We start from the raw sequence: 19,696 nt of genomic DNA, 5'->3' as shown, positions 1-19,696 counted from the left end.
GCCTTGGGGTCCTCCCTGTGTTCTTGCCCTCACGCAGCTGCCCAGCCCAGCCTCTGCCCTCCCGGGGCCCCCCTCCCGACCGTGGGGCTCTGCAGTTTGGGGAGAGTGTTCCCTGCTGGGGCTGTGTCCTTGCAGACCTCCTGCCTGGTGTCCCCTCCTGTCTGAGCAGGAGGTCTGGGTTTCTTGATGCTGAGTGACCAGGGTGCTCCCAGGGTGCTCAGGGCCCACTTTCTGGAGGAGGGCTGGGGCCGGGGTCTCTGGCTGGGAGGCTGCACGGGTGGCGGGGGTAGGGGGCGGCTTTGGAGCTGGGCTGTGTTCTCAGCACTTGGCAGGTTTTTTCTGGGGCCTGTATTTGTCCCTACTCTGGTTTAAATGTCACCTATTTTTGGTGATGTCATCCATTTTTGGTGATGACACTGAGCTCTCAGGTCCTGTCTGAGGAAAATCAGAAAACTAGTATGGGTTTGTTTCTTCTGTCTCTCTAGTTAGTTCTCTCTCTAGTTTTCTGTTTTTCTTTTTCTTCTGCTCTCTCTCTCTCTCTTTTTTTTTTTTTCTTAAACTACAATTGTGCCTGTGTTTTATTGGGAAGGCAAGAACTTGAATTTCTATTGTGTAAGTGTAGATGCACCACATCATCAGTTTGGAAACTCAGGAAGTATGGGGATTAAAACCAAACTCTCAAAATCTTACCACCCAGAGAATAGCACTGTTAACACTTTGCATACATGGTATTATATTTTGCACATAACTGATATTCTGTTCTTTCCACTAAAGAAAATGTGCAATTTCATGACCCAATACAAATTTCTTCAAAAACGTGGTAAGCTATGACTGAGCATATAGTATGCTTTACAGCAGCATTACTTACCAAAAAGCACCCCATCGTATGAGTGTAATTGTTTCCTACCTTTCAATCATCATAGTCAGCATAGATGATGTCTTGCTAAACTTCTTTTCTACCCAATTCTCTCCCCTATAACCATGTCCGTTGATTGTGTCTTTGATGACAAATAGTTGGAGAATATACTTCCTACAAGGGCGGGCCTGTTACTGAGCAGGGGAGCGAGTCAACTCCCTGTGTCAATTCTTCCGGCACCCCTGCCCCAGCATCCCCCATACCTGTCCTGCTGCCCTGTGTCTGGTGGTTATTAAGTCTTTTTTAAAACCTTGGGATTGTGTCTGAATCTTGCAGAGAGGTTTCCATGAAGCTGGATGGGTCTTCCCTTAGGAGACGGGGCAACAGGTGCCTCCCCTGTAGGTGGGAGGAATGGGTGGAATTTTCTGGGGTAAGGGTTGAAATCTGTGCTCCGTGGGTGTGGAGTAAAGGAGACCGCCTTCCCTTCCCATGAAGGCATACCCACTGGAACACCCCAGATGCTGTGGGAACCTTGCACAATGTTGATGTAGGTGTTTCAGAGCCAGTCCCCTGAGGTCAGTGCCAGCCCTGTGAACCTGTTCCCCCACACCTGGGATTTCGGAAACGTTTTTCCCAACCGATGTGCACCCAGATGTGACCCATCTGTTTTGCTCTGGTCTTTCACCATCACCTCTTTTCTTCTTCTCTTCCCCTCCCTTCCTCACTCTCTCTGTCTGTGTGTGTCTCTTTCCCTCATATGACCTGTGCCGCTCTCAGTACTGAAGCTTCAGGAAATCTGAAAATGTAGGTGACTGTTCCTAACGTCTGCCAGGACAACATGGGCTGTGAGAACCCCAGACTTTACCCCCCAAATTCCAGCCTATGGACCCACTAGCTTCCCTCAGCCTCAGGCCCTGCCTTCCTGAAATCTGGGTCCTTGCCCATTGTCCCCAGGCAGGGGCTGGGCAGTGAGGACTGAGTCAGGAGGAAGCTACCTTCTGTCTCCAACAGCTCCCAGGGGCTGCACTCCCCACACCCGCAGGCAGCACGTTGTTATGTGTTCCAGCCGCTCCCCATGCAGCCTCCCTCCTGAGGTCCCCACTGGATGGCAGGTGACATGGAACCAGGGCTGAGTCCTCACTCATGGGCCCAGCACAGGGTGGTCCTTTGCCCTCACTCTTCCCAGGACTCTGGGGCCTGGTGAACAACGCTGGCATTTGCACGCCCCTGGCTCCCAGTGAGTGGCTGACCAAGCAGGACTTCATGGTGATGCTGGATGTGAACCTGTTGGGGATGGTCGACGTGACCCTGCAGCTGCTGCCCCTCGTGAGGAAGACCAAGGGCCGTGTGGTCAACGTCTCCAGTGTCATGGGCCGGGTGTCCCTCTTTGGCGGCGGCTACTGCCTGTCCAAGTACGGCGTTGAGGCCTTCTCAGACTCCCTCAGGTATGTCCTGGGACAGAGACCTGCCTTGGTCCTCCTGCTTCTGTGCCTCTGGGGGCCTTTACGTGGGTCTTGTCATCAGAGATTTAGAGGCTCTTCCCTTGAGCTCCCTCTGTCTTGCTCTGAGTAGGGCCTCTACTGGGAGGCAGCATTTTGTGTTTGGGGTGTCCACATGGGTCCCAGGCCCATAGAGTTTGATTCCGCATCTTCCTGCCTGGGATGAGGGCCCACATCAGAAAGTGTCGGAGGCAGAGTTGGAGCTGATATCACTTGGGTGTGCAGCCCTCCCACGGGCTTCACGGCGATGGTATTTAGGTGCTGGGCGGCCTGTGGGGAGTGTTCCCATGAAGCGGTTGATCAAGGGAGCTACTTAATCAACTCAGGGGTAGATAGTCCACTGGCTGCAGGGAGGAAGGTGGCTCTGATTGTGTGGGAGCTGTGTCCACAGGCAGGTGGATGCTCTTGGGAGGACAGTTGGCAGAGGGTGGCTAGTGTAGCAGAAGGGATGGGGGAGCCTGGGCAAGATGCAGTGTGCAAAGCTGGTGACTGTTTGGATATGAGGTGAATTTGAGGGGATAGCGTTTGAGTGGTGCCTTGCAGCATGGTTGCCGAGGTTTAGAGCTGATAAGCACGAATGTGTACAATGACTGGAAAAATAACCAAGCTCTCTCTGGCAGCAAGACTGTCCTCACATGCTTTCCCCCCGCCCCAGGTTCTGTCCTTAACAAGCTCCCAGAATATCCAGCGTATTCCACCTTAATCGTATATTGGTGTCTTTTTTCATTTTTGGGGGGCCCAGCCTGTGGCATCGTGACGTTCCAGGGCTATGGATTGAAGCCGCAACACAGCAGGGACCAGGCTCGATCCTTAGCTGCTGGGCCCCCAGGGAATTCCCTATGTTGTCGTTTTACCATTTTTTCATGTTTTGGTTTGGAAGACCCTGACGTCCTTGTCCCTGTGTCTTCTTGCAGGAGGGAGCTCTCCTACTTTGGGGTGAAGGTGGCTGTGATCGAGCCTGGCTTCTTCATGACCAATATGACCGCCGCTGAGGTGTTTAATGGAAACCTCCAGGCAGCATGGCAGCAGGCCAGCCCAGAGGTCAAGGATCTCTATGGAGACGCATTCGTGGCTAACTGTGAGTGAGCTGTGGGCCCTGGGGAGAAGAGCAAACCCTTGTCTAGGAGCCAGGGTCTGTCATTAGCGCCTCGTCCAATCTCAGGTCCTTCCTCCAGGCTCTGACTCCCCCACGACAGTGAGGGCATGTGCTCCATCCCCAGGGCCGTGTGTGGCCAACTGGTGACCTCAGGATCCAGGCTGGGTAGACTTGGGGACCACTGTCTCTCTGAAACTCTCATTATTTGGGGAGGATACTGAAGCCCGAGAGGAAGGACACTGTGGACTCATGGCAAGCTGGTGTTAGAATCAGCTTTCTTCCAGGGGCCTAGATTCCTAGTGTTTGTAGACACCTCCAGTTTATGCCATGGACATGTTGCCAGGATAGATCCCGAGGAGGCTGAGTGTGGAGTGAGGTCCTGGGCTAAGCGTTAGGACCTCCCCGCCCCCCCCAGTGTACCATGGTTCCAATTTGGAATATGATTTTGGAGGACCAAGCAATTTTCAGAAACTTTTGGGTTGCTCTGAAAGTGCGTGGGTTGGGAAGTGAAAATAGTTTGGATGGTTTCTCCTTCTGGACAGTCATGAAGACATATGACCTATTGAAGCCCCAATGGTCTGGGAATCTGTCTTTGGTGACCAACTGCATGGAGCACGCCCTGACCTCCTGCCACCCCCGCACGCGATACTCACCTGGCTGGGACGCCAAGTTCTTCTACCTCCCCATGAGCTACTTGCCCACCTTCCTCGTGGATCTCATGATGTACTATGGTGCCCCTAGGCCTGCTAAGGTCCTGTAACCCAAGACTGAGGTGCATGGCAGGGGGAGCTGGGGACCGTGTGAGGCGGGGATGCATCAGTGGGAGGGAAACAGAGTGGAGAGAGGGCTTCTCCCATCCCTGGGGACACCCATGCCCCTCCTCCCCAGGCTCCTCTGGGGACATTACTCAGGACTCTGGGAATATTATGGAGAAGGGAACACGTTTTGTGGCTGAGTAACAGGGGCTGATAGCATAACCTGTGTCCTGTTCCTTGAGTGGTCTCTCAGTGTCGCCTTCTTCTTTTTTTTTTCTTTTTGCGTTTTGGGGCCGCACCTGCAGCAATGGAAGTTGCCAGGCTAGGGGGCTGCTTAGAGCTACCACTGACGGCTTGTGCCACAGCCACAGCAACTTGGGATCTGAGCTGCGTCTGTGACCTACACTGCAGCTCTTGGTAAGGCCGGATCCTTAACCCACTGAGCAAGGCCAGGGATCGAATCCGCAACCTCATGGTTCCTAGTCATATTTGTTTCCTCTGTGCCACAACGGGAACTCCTCTCAGTGCCTTCTGATCCCCGCGCTACTGTGATAAATCCATACTTTTGGGGAAGGTGTGAGTTCTTGGGAGTTTTCAGCCCCCTCTGTGCTGTCCCTGTCCACCTCTTCAGATGTGTCTTTCACGTGTCCAGTCTCCGTCTTCCACAGAACATATGTGGACAGGGTCTGTGTGTGTGTAGAAACTTCTCTCCCCTGAAAGTGGTACCGGAATGTTGGTACCGGCATCCCAGTTCTTATTCATGGCAGTTGAAGAATGAACTCCGTGAACACACAGGCAACAAGCAAGCAAAGTCTTTATTAAAGGAAAGGAAATAGCTCCCAGGGTTGCTGGGAGGGGGGAGAAGAACCCCCTTCTTTATTGTCCTATAGGGATTTTTATTTCTTAAAGGTGGGGAGGGGCACCAATGTAGGGTCCAGAAAGATGTGGTTTTCTCCCATTGGCCTTGCTCAATTACCTATATTGGTCCTTGTCTAATAGGGGGTTTAGGGTTGGAAATGTCCCGTGAGTTTTATGGTTTCTTTGTCCTTTTCTTCCCTTAGATTAAGTCACCTTTCCTCTCATTCCTTTTCTATCAGTTGAGGCGTGGGTAGAGATTCACATTTCCTATAGTAAACATAGTCTGTGGGGAATGCACATTTCCTATAATAAAACAAGGCCTGTGGAGGTGTTATTCCCTGGAGCCCTTAAGCCACAAAGGTTAATAAATATCCATATCAAAGGAATGTATGGGACCCCAAGCTCCTACGCTGACTACCTGAGTTAATATTCTGCCTCAAAGGTACCTGTTGATCTAGAAGGTGACAAGCAGCCTGCCCCACCAGCGTAGGCGCCAGCTCAGTAGACCTTGGCTGGAGAGGGGTGTCCTCAATGGGGGCCCTGACAGAGGATCTGGACACCAGTGTTTGATTTATCATGGAACCAAAATTTTATTGATTATTTTCCCCCTAACGTAACACTTCAAAAATCACCCACTCAGATGCATGCTAGAACTTCATGGTTGTACTGAGGACTCCATATTTTTCAATTACTTTTACACACACACAGCAAGCCCCAGACATAGTACACACTGGAATCAAATAAACCAGCATTTATTCACTTTATAACTTGGTGGTATGTGTTCTGAAGGTTTGGACGCACACCCAGGAATCCTCTCCCAAATGTCAAGAACTGGGAGGTTCCAAAGCCGTGATCTTACCGGGTCAGGGCTGCACTGAGATAGTGTCCATGGAACACAGTGTGGACTGTGACTCCCCAGCTCAGACAAGGCAGAACAAGAAGTGTACAGCAAAGAAAAGAAGGGCCTCCAAACCAGACCGAGTCCTCCCCCCAGGCCCCCAGCAGAGCCCCCTTCCTCCTCCTCCAGGCTTCCTGCCTTGGGGAGGGAGCCATCTCTGGTCTGAAGGACACGTGCAGGGCTGGAACCCATGCCAAGGGGCCGCATGCAGCTGCTCTAAGGACGTTTTTCCACTCACTGCTTCCGTTGCGTGTCCTGGTCCTTTCTGAGAACAGGGTGGGTGAGTCCCCACTGCAGCTCTCACACCCTGCAAGCCCCAGACAGTCAGCCAGCACCTGAAGGCAGCGTTTTTCTGTACATTTTGGGACCTCGCTCCAGGTAGGAGGGCTGCATATCTCTCGGGCTGGAAACAAGCGTGCACAGTTAGTGCCGCCTCCTCCCCTGGTAGCTGCTCCCCTGTTGCCTTCGGGTCCCCCTGTCAGAGGACCCATTCCAGGCTGGCAAGATGGAAGGAGTGGGTGTGGGATGCCCTCTTGACAGTGGTCCCGCTGAGACGCTGCGGGGCGCCAGCAGAGGGCGCACGCGTCCTGAGCAGCCCGCCTGAGGCTCACAGGTGCTGCCCTGGAATCTGGGGGAGCTGCCCGCCCAGGACGTCCCTGTGGGGACTCTTGTCAGTGAGTCTCCCTGACAGGGTCGCCTCCCCGGAACGTCTCCTTCAGGCCCTTGCAGCTCCCAGGTGAGTGAGTGTCGCCTCAGGCCGCTTTGCTCTCTTACTGACTCTCCCGACCTTCCCTTCCCGGGAAGCTGGTTCCCACCTGGAATGCGGTTTGAAACCCCTGAGAGCCCCGCGAGCCTCACTCTAAGGTCAGGATTCAGGAGGAGGAAGCCGGTGGCCTGAGGGCTGGGACGTTGTGCTGCAAGGCTCCTTGGGATGTTATGGCTGCAGGCTTAGTGGTCTCGGAGCAGCAAAAGGTCTGTTTCTCTGAGTAAAGAAACCGCGACCTCATGTGTCAGCAGGGGTTGTGTTTGCCCAGGATGTGCATGTCCCCTGGCTTCCCGACAGTGTCCAGGGCACCATCCTTCATCCTTGGCTTCTTCCTCCTCCCCCTGTGGAAGCCCTTGTGGGAGGGTCCCGGTCGAGCCCCAGGAGGCAGGGACGGGCTGGCTTCTGCAGGACCAGGCTCTCGATTGCTGCGGCCACCTGCCACGTTGAGGGACAAAGACTCTCAGGACCACAGTGAGCTCCTGCAGGTGACAGTTCCAAGGAGAGGCCGAGTCTGTGCCCGGCTCTGTGTTTTCCGGCTGCTGGGGGAGGGGGGGGCGGTTCCAGGGGCACTTGAGCCTCTGGTTCCTCGGGGCAGCCTCTCCTTCCTTCGCTGCCAGGGCCTCTGGCCTGAGCTGCCTCGGCGGTGGGAGGTGGGAGCTGTGAGACGTGTGGACAGGGAGGCGCTGGCCAGCGCCGAGCACCTGGCTCCTGATGTCCCTGCCCCGCTCGCAGCTCAGGGCCCCTGATGGTTCCAGCCCCTTGAGCGCCTGGCATCCTCCCCTCCCTGTGACAGCCCCTGTCTCCAGTCCCTTCTGGAGCCTCCCTGGGGGGGCAGCTCCCTCGTCCTCGCCCTCTTCACCCTGGTACGAACTCAACTCCCCCCTTTTCCCAGGGATTGGGCTTCCCAGCCCTCCCCGCTTTGGGGGACTTGGATTTCCCATTAACTTTTGTCACAGTCCAAACCAGTCTTTTGTGCCCGTCTTTCCTCAGTGTCTGAGTGGTGTGGCTTCTGGGGGTGGTGCAGGGCAGGGCGGGACCTTGGCACGGGAGGGCAGACAGAGGGCAGTGTAGCTGGGCACCCGGGGCTGTGGGGAGGGCATCTTCGGAGAGTGCAGGGGGAACGCCTGTCAGACCAGCTTTGCGTGAGTCCTTCCATCAGCCCTCCCAGCCTCTGGGAGAAGTCTCAGCCTTGCCTGTGTCCCCCACTCCCTTCTCGTCCCCGCTCTTTGCCTCTGAGCTCAGACACCCCCACTGGTGCCAGAACACCTTTGTGTCCCAGAGAGCGACTGGATCGGGAGAGGCCTTGCTCTCTTTTGGCTTCTCCTCCTAGTCCTGGAGGGGCGGAGGGGGACTTAGTCTTTCAGGAGTGCATCCTGTGTGCTGAGCCCGAGGGGGAAGCCAGGCCCAGAGGCTAAGCCAGCTGCCAGGGTCACACACAGGTTGGTAGCCGAGCTGGGTTTGGAAGCCCCGTGTGTCTTGATTCCAAGGGTATTCCCTTTGTAAGGACCCCCAGTTCTCAGAGACCCTGGTCACAGAATTAAATAGGAAAAAGAGCGAAGGTAGTTCTGAGCCATGGATCCTAGGTTATAAAGGTCCAGAGGGTGTCTGTGTTAGTGGTGGGGCGGGGTGGGGGGGGGCGGATTGTGTGGGTGGGGGGAGAGCGGAGGGGGAGGGAAATCAGGAGGCGTGGGAAGGCAGGAATAGTGCACGTGGCCTAATGGGTTGGATGAACGTGCAGTGTCATATGTTGGAAATGGTGTAACATGCAAGTTTGACCCGAAGCAAGAATGATGATCAGGAAAGACTTGAGGACTCCCTGCCAGAGAGCCTGAGGCTGACCGGCCAACCAATAGCCTGTCTGTTCGTAAGTCCTCCTGTTTGGGCAGCAGCCAAACTCCAGTCTTACCCCAGCCTGTCTGTTTCTGTCCCCCGCAAAGTCATGTGGGTGTACCTGGCGGTCCTCGTGGGCCTGTACTACCTCCTGCGCTGGCAGCGGGAGAGGCAGGTGGTGAGCCACCTGAGGGACAAGTATGTCTTCATCACGGGCTGTGACTCGGGCTTCGGGAACCTGCTGGCCAGGCAGCTGGACCTGCGGGGCTTGAGGGTCCTGGCTGCATGTCTGACGGAGCAGGGGGCCCAGCAGCTGAGGAAGCAGACGTCAGACAGGCTGGAGACGGTGCTCCTGGACGTGACCAAGACAGAGAGCGTCGCTGCGGCCAAGGAGTGGGTGAAGGAGCGTGTGGGGGACAGAGGTACCACCCAGCTGTCTCACGTCCGAGTCCTGTGTCTGTGTGAAGGGGAGGGCCCCTGTCAGCTCCCCGGGGAAGAGTCCCAGCGTGTTTTCCAGGCCTTGGGGTCCTCCCTGTGTTCTTGCCCTCACGCAGCTGCCCAGCCCAGCCTCTGCCCTCCCGGGGCCCCCCTCCCGACCGTGGGGCTCTGCAGTTTGGGGAGAGTGTTCCCTGCTGGGGCTGTGTCCTTGCAGACCTCCTGCCTGGTGTCCCCTCCTGTCTGAGCAGGAGGTCTGGGTTTCTTGATGCTGAGTGACCAGGGTGCTCCCAGGGTGCTCAGGGCCCACTTTCTGGAGGAGGGCTGGGGCCGGGCGGGGTCTCTGGCTGGGAGGCTGCACGGGTGGAACAGCTCAGTGCTTCAGCTGAGTTGGGTTCTCAGACTGTCACATGTTTATGGTGGTGAATTGTGATTGTCTGTATCCATGTTTAAATGTCACCTATGTTTGCTGATGACACAGCTCTCAGGACCTGTTTAAGGAAGGTTAGAAAACAATTGTTGGTCGCTCTCTCTCTCTCATTCATGTTTTATTTTTCTTTGTGTTTTGTGTGTAGGTGTGTGTTTTGACTGTGTGTGTTTTAGGAAAATTTTAACTGTGTTTTATGGGAGAAGTTAAGTATTTTTATATTTTAGTCTGAGCATAAATGTAAAACATGACCATTTTGCATAAAAGTAAAAATGAGTGAATAAAAACAAAAGTCGGGAGTTCCCGTCGTGGCGCAGTGGTGAACGAATCTGACTAGGAGCCATGAGGTTTTGGGTTCGGTCCCTGCCCTTGCTCAGTGGGTTAACGATCTGGCGTTGCCATGATCTGTGGTGTAGTTTGCAGACGCAGCTCAGATCCTGCGTTGCTGTGGCTCTGGTGTAGGCCAGTGGCTGCAGCTCCGATTCGACCCCTAGCCTGGGAACCTCCATATGCTGATGGAGCAGCCCAAGAAATAGCAAAAAGACAAAACAAACAAACAAACATAAAACAACCAACCAAACAAACAAACAAACAAAAAAAAACAAAAGTCACCCAATACCTCACCACCCAGATTTATATTCTGGTATTATTTTGACATATGTGATATTACATTTTGCACATAATTTTATGTATCCTGCTCTTCCAGTGCAAGAAGGTGAACAGTTGTACACACAACAGAATTTCTTCCAAAACGTAACAAATAATGATGGAAACTCTCCTGTATTTCAGAGTAGCACTACTTAGTGAAAAGTGCTTCATGGTCTGCATGTAATTGTTTCCTACGTCCTCTTCACCATATTCAACATAAATGATGTCCTGAAACCTTATTTCTCTCCAGTTCTCTTCACTTTAACCATGTCTATGAATTGGGTCTTTGGCATCAAATATGGTGGGGGAAGGTATATTCCTACAAGTGCAGGCATGTTCCTGAGTAGGGAAGGGATTCAAGTCAGTGTGTTAAGAATTCTAACACCCCAACCCTAAACTCCCTGACCCTGCTCTTCTGCCCTGGGCTGGTTGGTTGGTAAGTCTTTAAGGCCTTGCTATTGCCTGTCTGATTCTTGCAGAGAGATTTCCATGAAGCTGGGTGGACTGTGAACCAAAGGAGATGGGGCCAGAGTGACCTCCAGTGTGGGTGGGAGGAGAGGGTGGCATTTTCAGAGACAAAGTGTAAATTCTATTTTGGGCGAGTGTGGTTGAGAGAGGCAGCCCTGCCTCCTGAAAGCCTACCTCTTCGGATTCCCTGGATTCCCGCAGGGATGTTGCTCAATATTGATGCAGGTGTTTCAAAGCCAGTCCCCTGAGGTCAGTGCCAGCCCTGTGAACCTGTTCCCCCACACCTGGGATTTCGGAAACGTTTTTCCCAACCGATGTGCACCCAGATGTGACCCATCTGTTTTGCTCTGGTCTTTCACCATCGCCTCTTTTCTTCTTCTCTTCCCCTCCCTTCCTCACTCTCTCTGTCTGTGTGTGTCTCTTTCCCTCATACGACCTGTGCCGCTCTCAGTACTGAAGCTTCAGGAAATCTGAAAATGTAGGTGACTGTTCCTAACATCTGCCAGGACAACATGGGCTGTGAGAACCCCAGACTTTACCCCCCAAATTCCAGCCGATGGACCCACTAGCTTCCCTCAGCCTCAGGCCCTGCCTTCCTGAAATCTGGGTCCTTGCCCATTGTCCCCAGGCAGGGGCTGGGCAGTGAGGACTGAGTCAGGAGGAAGCTACCTTCTGTCTCCAACAGCTCCCAGGGGCTGCACTCCCCACACCCGCAGGCAGCATGTTGTTATGTGTTCCAGCCGCTCCCCATGCAGCCTCCCTCCTGAGGTCCCCACTGGATGGCAGGTGACATGGAACCAGGGCTGAGTCCTCACTCATGGGCCCAGCACAGGGTGGTCCTTTGCCCTCACTCTTCCCAGGACTCTGGGGCCTGGTGAACAATGCTCCGTAATCTCTGCTCCCAGTGAGTGGCTGACCAAGCAGGACTTCATGGTGATGCTGGATGTGAACCTGTTGGGGATGGTCGACGTGACCCTGCAGCTGCTGCCCCTTGTGAGGAAGACCAAGGGCCGTGTGGTCAACGTCTCCAGTGTCATGGGCCGGGTGTCCCTCTTTGGCGGCGGCTACTGCCTGTCCAAGTACGGTGTTGAGGCCTTCTCAGACTCCCTCAGGTATGTCCTGGGACAGAGACCTGCCTTGGTCCTTCTGCTTCTGTGCTTCTGATGGTCCTTTTACAGGGTGCTCCTTTCCTCATTTACTTAGAACTCTTTTTTTAAAAAAATTATTTATTTATTTTGTCTTCTCTAGGGCTGCACACGCGGCATATGGAGGTTCCCAGGTTAGGGGTTGAATCGGAGCCGTACCCGCAGGCCTATGCCACAGCCACAGCAACGCGGGATTGGAGCCACGTCTGTGACCTACACCACAGCTCATAGCAACACCGGATCCTTAACCCACTGAGCGAGGCCAGGGATCAAACTTGCAACCTCGTGGTTCCTAGTCGGATTCGTTAACCACTGAGCCATGGTGGGAACTCCTACAACTCTTCCCCCCCCGCCCCAAACTTTCTCTCTTGCTTTTTGCCAGGCGTTCATTGCAAAAGTCCTTTCTATGTTTTTGGTCTCAGGATGGGCTCCAGGACTATAGAGCTTGAATGAACTTAACTCTGCCCTGAAAGATGGCCCACAATTGGGAAGTAAGGCAGAACTGTCATCAATGTAATTTGGCTTTAGAGTGTTTGGGCTACGTAACTGCTATAATATTAGTTGGAGGAGTTCCTGTCGTGGCGAAGTGGTTAATGAATCCGACTAGGAACCATGAGGTTGCGGGTTCGATCCCTGCCCTTGCTCAGTGGGTTAACGATCCGGCGTTGCCCTGAGCTGTGGTGTAGGTTGCAGACGCGGCTCGGATCCCGCGTTGCTGTGGCTCTGGCGTAGGCCGGTGGCTACAGCTCCGATTCAACCCCTAGCCTGGGAACCTCCATATGCCGCGGGAGCGGCCCAAGAAATAGCAACAATAACAACAACAACAACAAAAAAAGACAAAAGACAAAAAAAAAAAAAATTAGTTGGAGGAGCTCTTTTAGACCGTGTAACCCAATGGAAGCCACTAATGGAGGGCATTAATTTATCATGTCAGTGGAGAGATGCTACTGGATTGCAGGGCTCAATATGACTCTGAGTTTGGGGCCAGGGCATGATCCTGGATATGGTGATGCTTTTAAGGGATAGTTACAACAGGCCAACTGAGAGTTGGCCAGGGAGTTGACTGGTTAGGAGAAGGGAAAAAGGAAATTGAGGAATATGGAGGAGTAAAATATACAAAGCCTGGTGTGAGGGGAATATGAAGAGATAGCACTTAAGTGGTACCTTACAACACAAACTGGTAGTATTTCGAGATATAAGCACCTGTATATAAAATATTTGGAAAAATGGTCAAGCTCTATCCAGAATAATATCATCATAGGATTTCTCCCTCTGGCTTATGTACTAAACAATCTCTCAGACGTTCCTGATTAGCCCACTGCCATCCCATTTTGGTGTCTTACTGGTTTTTAATGTGTTCATGTGTTTTGTTTTGCAAGAACTCTGAAGTCCTTGTCTCTCTGCCTGTCCTTGCAGGAGGGAGCTCTCCTACTTTGGGGTGAAGGTGGCTATGATTGAGCCCGGTTTCTTCAAGACCAATGTAACCAAACCTGAGGCAATTTCTCAGGGCTACAAGACAGCATGGAATCAGGCCAGCCCAGAGATCAAGGATCTCTATGGGGACACATTCCTGGCCTTATGTGAGTGAGCTGTGGACCTTGGGGAGAGAAGTAAACCCTGTTGGAAGCCTAGGTCCATCATTAGGGTCTCCTCTGGTCTCAGATCCATTGTCCAGGCTCTGACTCCCCCCCACAGTGGGGACATGAGCTCCATCCCCAGGGCCCTGTGTGGTCAACAGTGACCTAAGGATCCAGGGGGTAGACTTGGGGACCACTGTCTCTCTGAAACTTTCATTATTTGGGGAGGAAACTGAAGCCAGAGAGGAAAGACTCTGTATTCATGGCAAGCTGGTGTTAGAAGAGCTGGTTTTCAGGTCTTTAGTCTTACTGTGTTTGAAGACCTGCAATTTATGTAATCTAGATACTCTCAGGAATAGAGTCAGCAGTCACTTAGTGCGAAATAGTTGTTCCTGGGATAAAAATTCGGGCATTCATTTGGGAATTTAGGTGGATTCTATTAGGGGCATTGGTTTAGGAGTTCTTAGAAATATTTCTCCATAAGTTGGAGATGGAAGTGGCCCTATATCTGGATTCTTTCTCATTTGGGACAGGTGAGAAAGCAGTTTGCTCAATGGAGACAAGTTGCAATCAGGATCTCTCCTTGGTGACTGACTGCATGGAGCACGCCCTGACCTCCTGCCACCCCCGCACGCGATACTCACCTGGCTGGGACGCCAAGCTCTTCTACCTCCCCATGAGCTACTTGCCCACCTTCCTCGTGGATCTCATGATATACTATGGTGCCCCTAGGCCTGCTAAGGCCCTGTAACCCAAACTGGGGTACATGGTAGGGGGAGCTGGGTGTGTTAGGGAGGGGAGGCATCCATGGGAGGGAAATATAGTGGGGAGAGGGCTTCTCATGTCACCAGGGACACCCATCCCACCTCCTCCCCACATCGTCCCCAGGCTTCTCTGGGGACATGACTCAGGACTCTGGGGATATTAGGATAAAGAAGCAAGTTTTGTGGTGAGGAGCTGGGACCAATAGCTCATGTCTGTGTCTTGTTTCTTACCAGCCTCTCAGGGCCCTGGACCTTAGGCCTTCCTGCCACTCTGAACAATCCACACTTTGGGGAGGGCGTGAGCAGCTGGGAGGACATCAGCCCCCACCCTCTGTCCCAGTCTGCCTCTTCTGGGTGTGCCCTGGCCCTGGCCGTCTCTCCCTCCTGTGAGCTAGAAATGGACATGGACGTGAAGGCCCATCTCCCCTGAAGGTTCCTGTGGGCAGGGGTGAGGGTGGAGAGTGGCCACCAGCCTGACACAGCAGCCTGGGTGCCAGCTCAGGAGACCTTGGCTGGAAGGCGGTGTTCTCAGTGGGGGTCCTGAGAGAGGACACAGAAACCAGGTTTTGTTTTGTCTTGAAACCATGCGTTTCCATGGATTAAATTTTCCTTAAAATAAACATTGACAGTTGACCCAGGCCCAGTGATTGGAGCCATGGCCTTGGGGGGGCAGAGGGGTGTGTGTCTAGGAGAGGAAGAGTCAGATGATCTCCTGCAAGTGAAGGGGTGAGTGGTGGGGTGAGCTGAGGAGGATTTGAAGAGAGAAGTGGGGTCATCCCCTCCTCCACTGAAGTGAGGGGCTAACGTGTCTTTTGGGGGTTCATCAAGTGGCCTTAGGTCACAGGCTTAGACTCAAGAATGGACAGTCGAGGAGAGGTGTCTAAGGGACTGGCAGGCCCAGACCCTTCCCTGAGGACATCTGGCCTCTCCCTCACCAGCCACCTCTCTGTGGCCCTCCCTCTGTCCCCTCCTTTCTTTCTTTTTTTTTTTTGTTTTTTGTTTTTGTTTTTGTCTTTTTGCTATTTCTCGGGCCGCTCCTGCGGCATATGGAGGTTCCCAGGCTAGGGGTCGAATGGGAGCTGTAGCCACCAGTCTACACCAGGGCCACAGCAACGCTGGATCCAAGCCGCGTCTGCAACCTACACCACAGCTCATGGCAACGCCGGATCGTTAACCCACTGAGCAAGGACAGGGATCGAACCCGCAACCTCATGGTTCCTAGTTGGATTCATTAACCACTTCGCCACGACGGGAACTCCTGTCCCCTCCTTTCGAGTCACCACCCCCCAGGTTCTGCCATCCCCGGGGTCCCCAGCCCAGATACCCTCCCCGCACTCTCCAGTGGAGGAGAGTAGGAGTCCCTTCTGGACCCCAGCCTTATGTTTTCTGCTTCCCTTGACTGAGCACCTACTGTGTGCTGGGCAGGAATTCCCTTGATTTCTCAGGGCCTCCCGAGAGCCTGACTGCCTCCACTCTTTTCATGATGCTCTGAGGATGGACTCGGTGGAGAAGCATTTGCACCAAGTTGTGCAGATTCCTGGGCTGAGTACAAATTGGAATGGGAGGTATGTTCCCATCATCTTAGTTCACCTTCTTCATTACAAAAATGAGATTATGGAGACTTTGGGGAAATTTATGCCACTAAACAATATATTATAATCTACTGTAAAAAGCATTAACTTATTCAGTCATTTGGAAGGTCACAGAAGTAAACATTTACTGCGATTAACATAATCATGGACAGTTTGAACTACAAGATCTAGATCAGAGGGGACTCTAGGGCCAACAGGAAGACATCTGAGGACTCCACAGCAGAGGGTGCTAGAAACTTAGTATGACTGTAGCCTTGGCTGTACCTGGCGGTCCTCGTGGGCCTGTACTACCTCCTGCGCTGGCAGCGGGAGAGGCAGGTGGTGAGCCACCTGAGGGACAAGTATGTCTTCATCACGGGCTGTGACTCGGGCTTCGGGAACCTGCTGGCCAGGCAGCTGGACTGCGGGGCTTGAGGGTCCTGGCTGCATGTCTGACGGAGCAGGGGGCCCAGCAGCTGAGGAAGCAGACGTCAGACAGGCTGGAGACGGTGCTCCTGGACGTGACCAAGACAGAGAGCGTCGCTGCAGCCAGGGAGTGGGTGAAGGAGCGTGTGGGGGACAGAGGTACCACCTAGATTTCTTTTGCATTTGTTTATTTCTTCTCTGAGTAAGAAAAACGTCTTTTCTGCTCACTAAGAATATTCATGAGAGGTTTTAATATTCAAGCCTTATTGTCTTGGAATTGATGCCCGTTTTTTCAGACCTTGACCACATGTCTAATGCAGACTTGTTTCCTAAGTTCTCCTACGCTGGGTTTTCAAAGATGTCTTTCCCAACCAGGTTCTGGAAAGTGAGTATTCATGAATTTTTCATTTTCTCATTTCTTTTCTTTTTTCTATCATTTCCTATTTCCTTTCTCTTCTCAAGTTTTCCCTTCATTTCTCCCACTTACTATTCCTATCTACCTGTCTCTGTCTCTCTCCTATATGATGTTTAGGTGAATCACACTATTTTCCCAAACTCTGTCTATGAACTTAATAAAGATGGGTTTATTGCCTACTGGGTGCCAGGCACTGAGGAACAGAAAAATGAGTGGGACCATCCCTGCCTTCCAAAACTCAAAGAACATACATACCCTGACACCCTACACCCACCACATCCCCATTTCCTCTTCTGTACTCTTCTTCCTTATATCATGTGGCACATTGGTGATGACTCAATCAAAAAACTAAGTTGGGGAGTTCTTGTCATGGCTCAGTGGAAATGAACCTGACTGGTATCCATGAGGATGGGGTTCAATCCCTGGCCTCACTCAGTGAGTTAAGGATCCAGGCGTTGCGATGAACTGTGGTGTTGCAGATGTGGCTCAAATCCTGTATTGCTGTGGCTATGGTGTAGGCTAGCAGTTGCAGCTCTGATTCAACCCTTAGCCTGGGAACCTCCATATGCCATGGGTGCAGCCCTAAAAAGCAAAACAAAACAAAAAACCAGAAAAACAACAACAACAAAAAAACCCAACAACAACCAAAAAACTCAGTTTGGAACCGCAGCTGAGTCCTCTCTCACAGGCCCAGGCCCAGGCCCAGCCAGTGTTGCCCTCATGTCGCACTGTGCCCTGGATTCTGGGGTCTGGTGAATAGTGCTGCCCATCTCCTTGCCTATTAGTGGCTCAATTAGTGGCTGACCAAACAGGGGCCATGTGGTCAACTTCTCCAGCATCCTGGGCTGGGTGACCCTTTTTGGTGGGGGGCTACTCCAAGTTCCAAGTACAGCTTCGAGGCCTTCTCAGACTCCCTTGGGAGCTGGCCTGGGACAGAGACCATCCCTTGGTCCTCTTGCTACTGTGCTTTGGGAGGGGGGTTCTTTTCTTCTCAAACTTAGAGTCTTTTCCTTCTAGATGTTTCTCTCTTACTTTGTTCCAGGCATTTGTTGGAAACACTTTTCTAAGTTTTGGGTATCAGGATGGGCTCTAGAACTGCAGAATTTGCTTCACACCATCTCTGCCGTGGATGAGGGCTCATGGTCAGAAAGTATCTGAGGCAGAATTGGAATTGGGATTATTTGGCTGCAGAGCCCATGTCCACAACCCCTATGATATTCCCCTATCATATGGGGGGGAGCCCTTGGGGTGGGGGTAGAACATTTGACTCAGTTCAACTGATACTTCTTAGGCACTTCTGTGAGTGCACAATAAATGCATCTAGGCTCAAGAAGCTTTGGCCCTTTATCTAAAAAGTCTGACAGCTGAGAAAGGGACAAGAGATACAGGATGTCATGGCCATCATTTATGATGGTTATGCCTAAATTAGCCACAGTAGCCTTGGTAGTCAGCGGAACCAGGGGGAGATCTGGGAGATAAAGATCTGAGCTGAGGGTTGACGAACTGAACTTGGGAACCTGGCAACCTGGCAAAGTCGGGCAGGGAAGCTTTCTGGGTGAGGAAATGGGATCAGCCTAGGCCCAGGGTGAGTAACATTTGATGGCCTATGATGTGGGATCCTCTAGGGGCAGGTGGGCATGTGTGGGCTAATGAAAGCTATGGGCCCTGGACAGGCTGGGAGCCATCATACGGTTGGCAACAGAACCCCATGGAAAGGATTTTATCAGAGGAACTAAAATCATCAAATCAACCTATAGAGAGCCCACTGGCTACAGAACAGAGAGTGGTTCTGAATGTGGGGGAGCTGCAACCTCAGGCAGAAGATGCTCCTTAGAGAACAGTCATAATAACCCAGCTGACAGATGACTAGGCTGTTGGCTAGAGCAGGAGAGGAGAGGGAGGGGACAGAGGAGTAGGGAGGTGGAAATGGGCAACCTCCGACTACTGAATACCTGTGAGGGAAATGGAAGGAGATAGCACAAGTGGTGCCTTGTACACACTTGGTAGTATTTGAAACTGATAAACACATGTATATAAAATATTTCAAAAAAATCTGTACAGAAACAGTATCATTATCGTAAGTTTGCTCTCTCTAACTGCCGCCGCACTTCATGACTCCCCTTATCCCACCCCAGTCGGCATTGAGATTTTACTGTTTTTGTTTGTGTTCCAAGGCCTCTGAAGGCCTTGCCCCTCTGCCTCTTGGCCTTGTAGAGGGAGCACTTTGGGGCAAAGCTGGCTATGATTGAGCCCTGTTACTTTAAGAGCAGCTTGAGAAACCTTGAGATGTTTTGGGGGGGTTTTCAGGAGGCATGGAGTTGGGCCTGCCCAGAGGTCAAGGATCTCTCTGGGGAGACGTTCCTGGCTCAGGAGAGTGAACTGTGGGTATTAGGGAGAGAAGCAAACCCTCATCTAGGAGCCTGGGTCCATCATTAGCACCTCCTCCAATCTCCGGTCCTTCTTCCAGGCTCTGACTCCCCCCAGCAGTGAGGATGTGTGCTCCATCCCCAGGGCCCTGTGTGGCCAACTGGTGACCTCAGGATCCAGGCTTGATAGACCGGGGGACCACTGTCTCTCTGAAATTCTCATTATTTAGGGAGGAAACTAAAGCCAGAGAGGGAAGATATCAGTGGACTCATGGCAAATTAACACTAGGCCAGTTGGTTTTCATGTACCTAGGTTTCTAGTGTTTGTAGAAACATCCAATTGGTGTATTGGATATTCTCAGAAACAGACCCAGGCGTGCCTTAATGTGGAACAGTTGTTCCTGCGGTAACAGTTTAGATACTTCTTGGGAAATTGGACAGATTAGTTTGGGGCATGGGTTAGGGGTGGAAAGGTGGGCAAGGGGTAGAAATTCTTAGAAAATTTCTTCCCGTATTAGACCTGTGAATTGAAGAGGAGGGATGTGGAGGTATATAAGGTAGATTTCTTGTCTTGAGCAGGCATCAGAATAACTGGAAGTATTTTGAAAATATGCATGATGAATCGGTCCTTGGTTGCGGACCGCCTGGAGCCTGCCGGGACTGCCTACCACCCCCACACATGATACTCACCAGGCCGGAAGCTCTTCTACTTCCCCACAAGCCACATGCCCTCCTTTCTGGTGGATGCCATGGTCTACTGGAGCTCCCCAAGACCTGCCAGGGCCCTGTGAAGTCAAGATTGGGGTGCATGGGGAGTCTAGTTGGGGTGCATGTGAGGGATGATACTTCAAGAGGAAGGAAATAAGGTGGAGGGAGCAAGCTCTCCAGTCTCTAAG

General features: G+C 52.4%; 2 protein-coding genes and 1 pseudogene across 5 annotated transcripts in view; all 3 read left to right on the top strand.

The window, feature by feature from the left end:
- LOC146403286 (retinol dehydrogenase 16-like) overlaps positions 1 to 5,828 on the top strand; it is a 16,337-nt gene extending 10,509 nt beyond the window's left edge. For all 3 annotated transcript variants that reach the window (XM_084956110.1, XM_084956111.1, XM_084956112.1), the window contains 3 exons: positions 2,043 to 2,301; positions 3,270 to 3,433; positions 3,994 to 5,828. In XM_084956110.1, the coding sequence (XP_084812236.1) occupies positions 2,120 to 2,301; positions 3,270 to 3,433; positions 3,994 to 4,211 (564 nt within the window). In that variant the 5' untranslated portion in view covers positions 2,043 to 2,119 and the 3' untranslated portion in view covers positions 4,212 to 5,828. The remainder of the gene's footprint in view (positions 1 to 2,042; positions 2,302 to 3,269; positions 3,434 to 3,993) is intronic.
- Positions 1 to 14,660, top strand: part of RDH16 (retinol dehydrogenase 16 (all-trans)) — a 15,071-nt gene extending 411 nt beyond the window's left edge. The window contains 4 exon segments of the mRNA NM_001243866.1: positions 2,043 to 2,073; positions 11,421 to 11,648; positions 13,098 to 13,261; positions 13,792 to 14,660. Coding sequence (NP_001230795.1) covers positions 2,043 to 2,073; positions 11,421 to 11,648; positions 13,098 to 13,261; positions 13,792 to 14,009 — 641 coding nt within the window. The 3' untranslated portion in view covers positions 14,010 to 14,660.
- Positions 14,161 to 19,591, top strand: LOC146403285 (retinol dehydrogenase 16-like; annotated as a pseudogene). Its single transcript, XR_014845339.1, has 8 exons — positions 14,161 to 14,207; positions 14,257 to 14,437; positions 15,867 to 16,178; positions 16,316 to 16,545; positions 17,092 to 17,186; positions 17,247 to 17,432; positions 18,649 to 18,869; positions 19,486 to 19,591. The product of XR_014845339.1 is annotated as a retinol dehydrogenase 16-like (transcript).
- The last annotated feature ends 105 nt before the right edge of the window (positions 19,592 to 19,696 follow it).

This window comes from Sus scrofa, chromosome 5, assembly GCF_054392235.1.
Source record: "Sus scrofa isolate SSC_HxYL_T2T_F1_AM1 chromosome 5, Sscrofa_HxYL_maternal_Yorkshire_Landrace_v2.0, whole genome shotgun sequence".
Taxonomy (NCBI): domain Eukaryota; kingdom Metazoa; phylum Chordata; class Mammalia; order Artiodactyla; family Suidae; genus Sus; species Sus scrofa.
The sequence above is the reverse complement of the archived record's forward strand: the minus strand, read 5'-3'. Positions and strand labels throughout refer to the sequence as shown.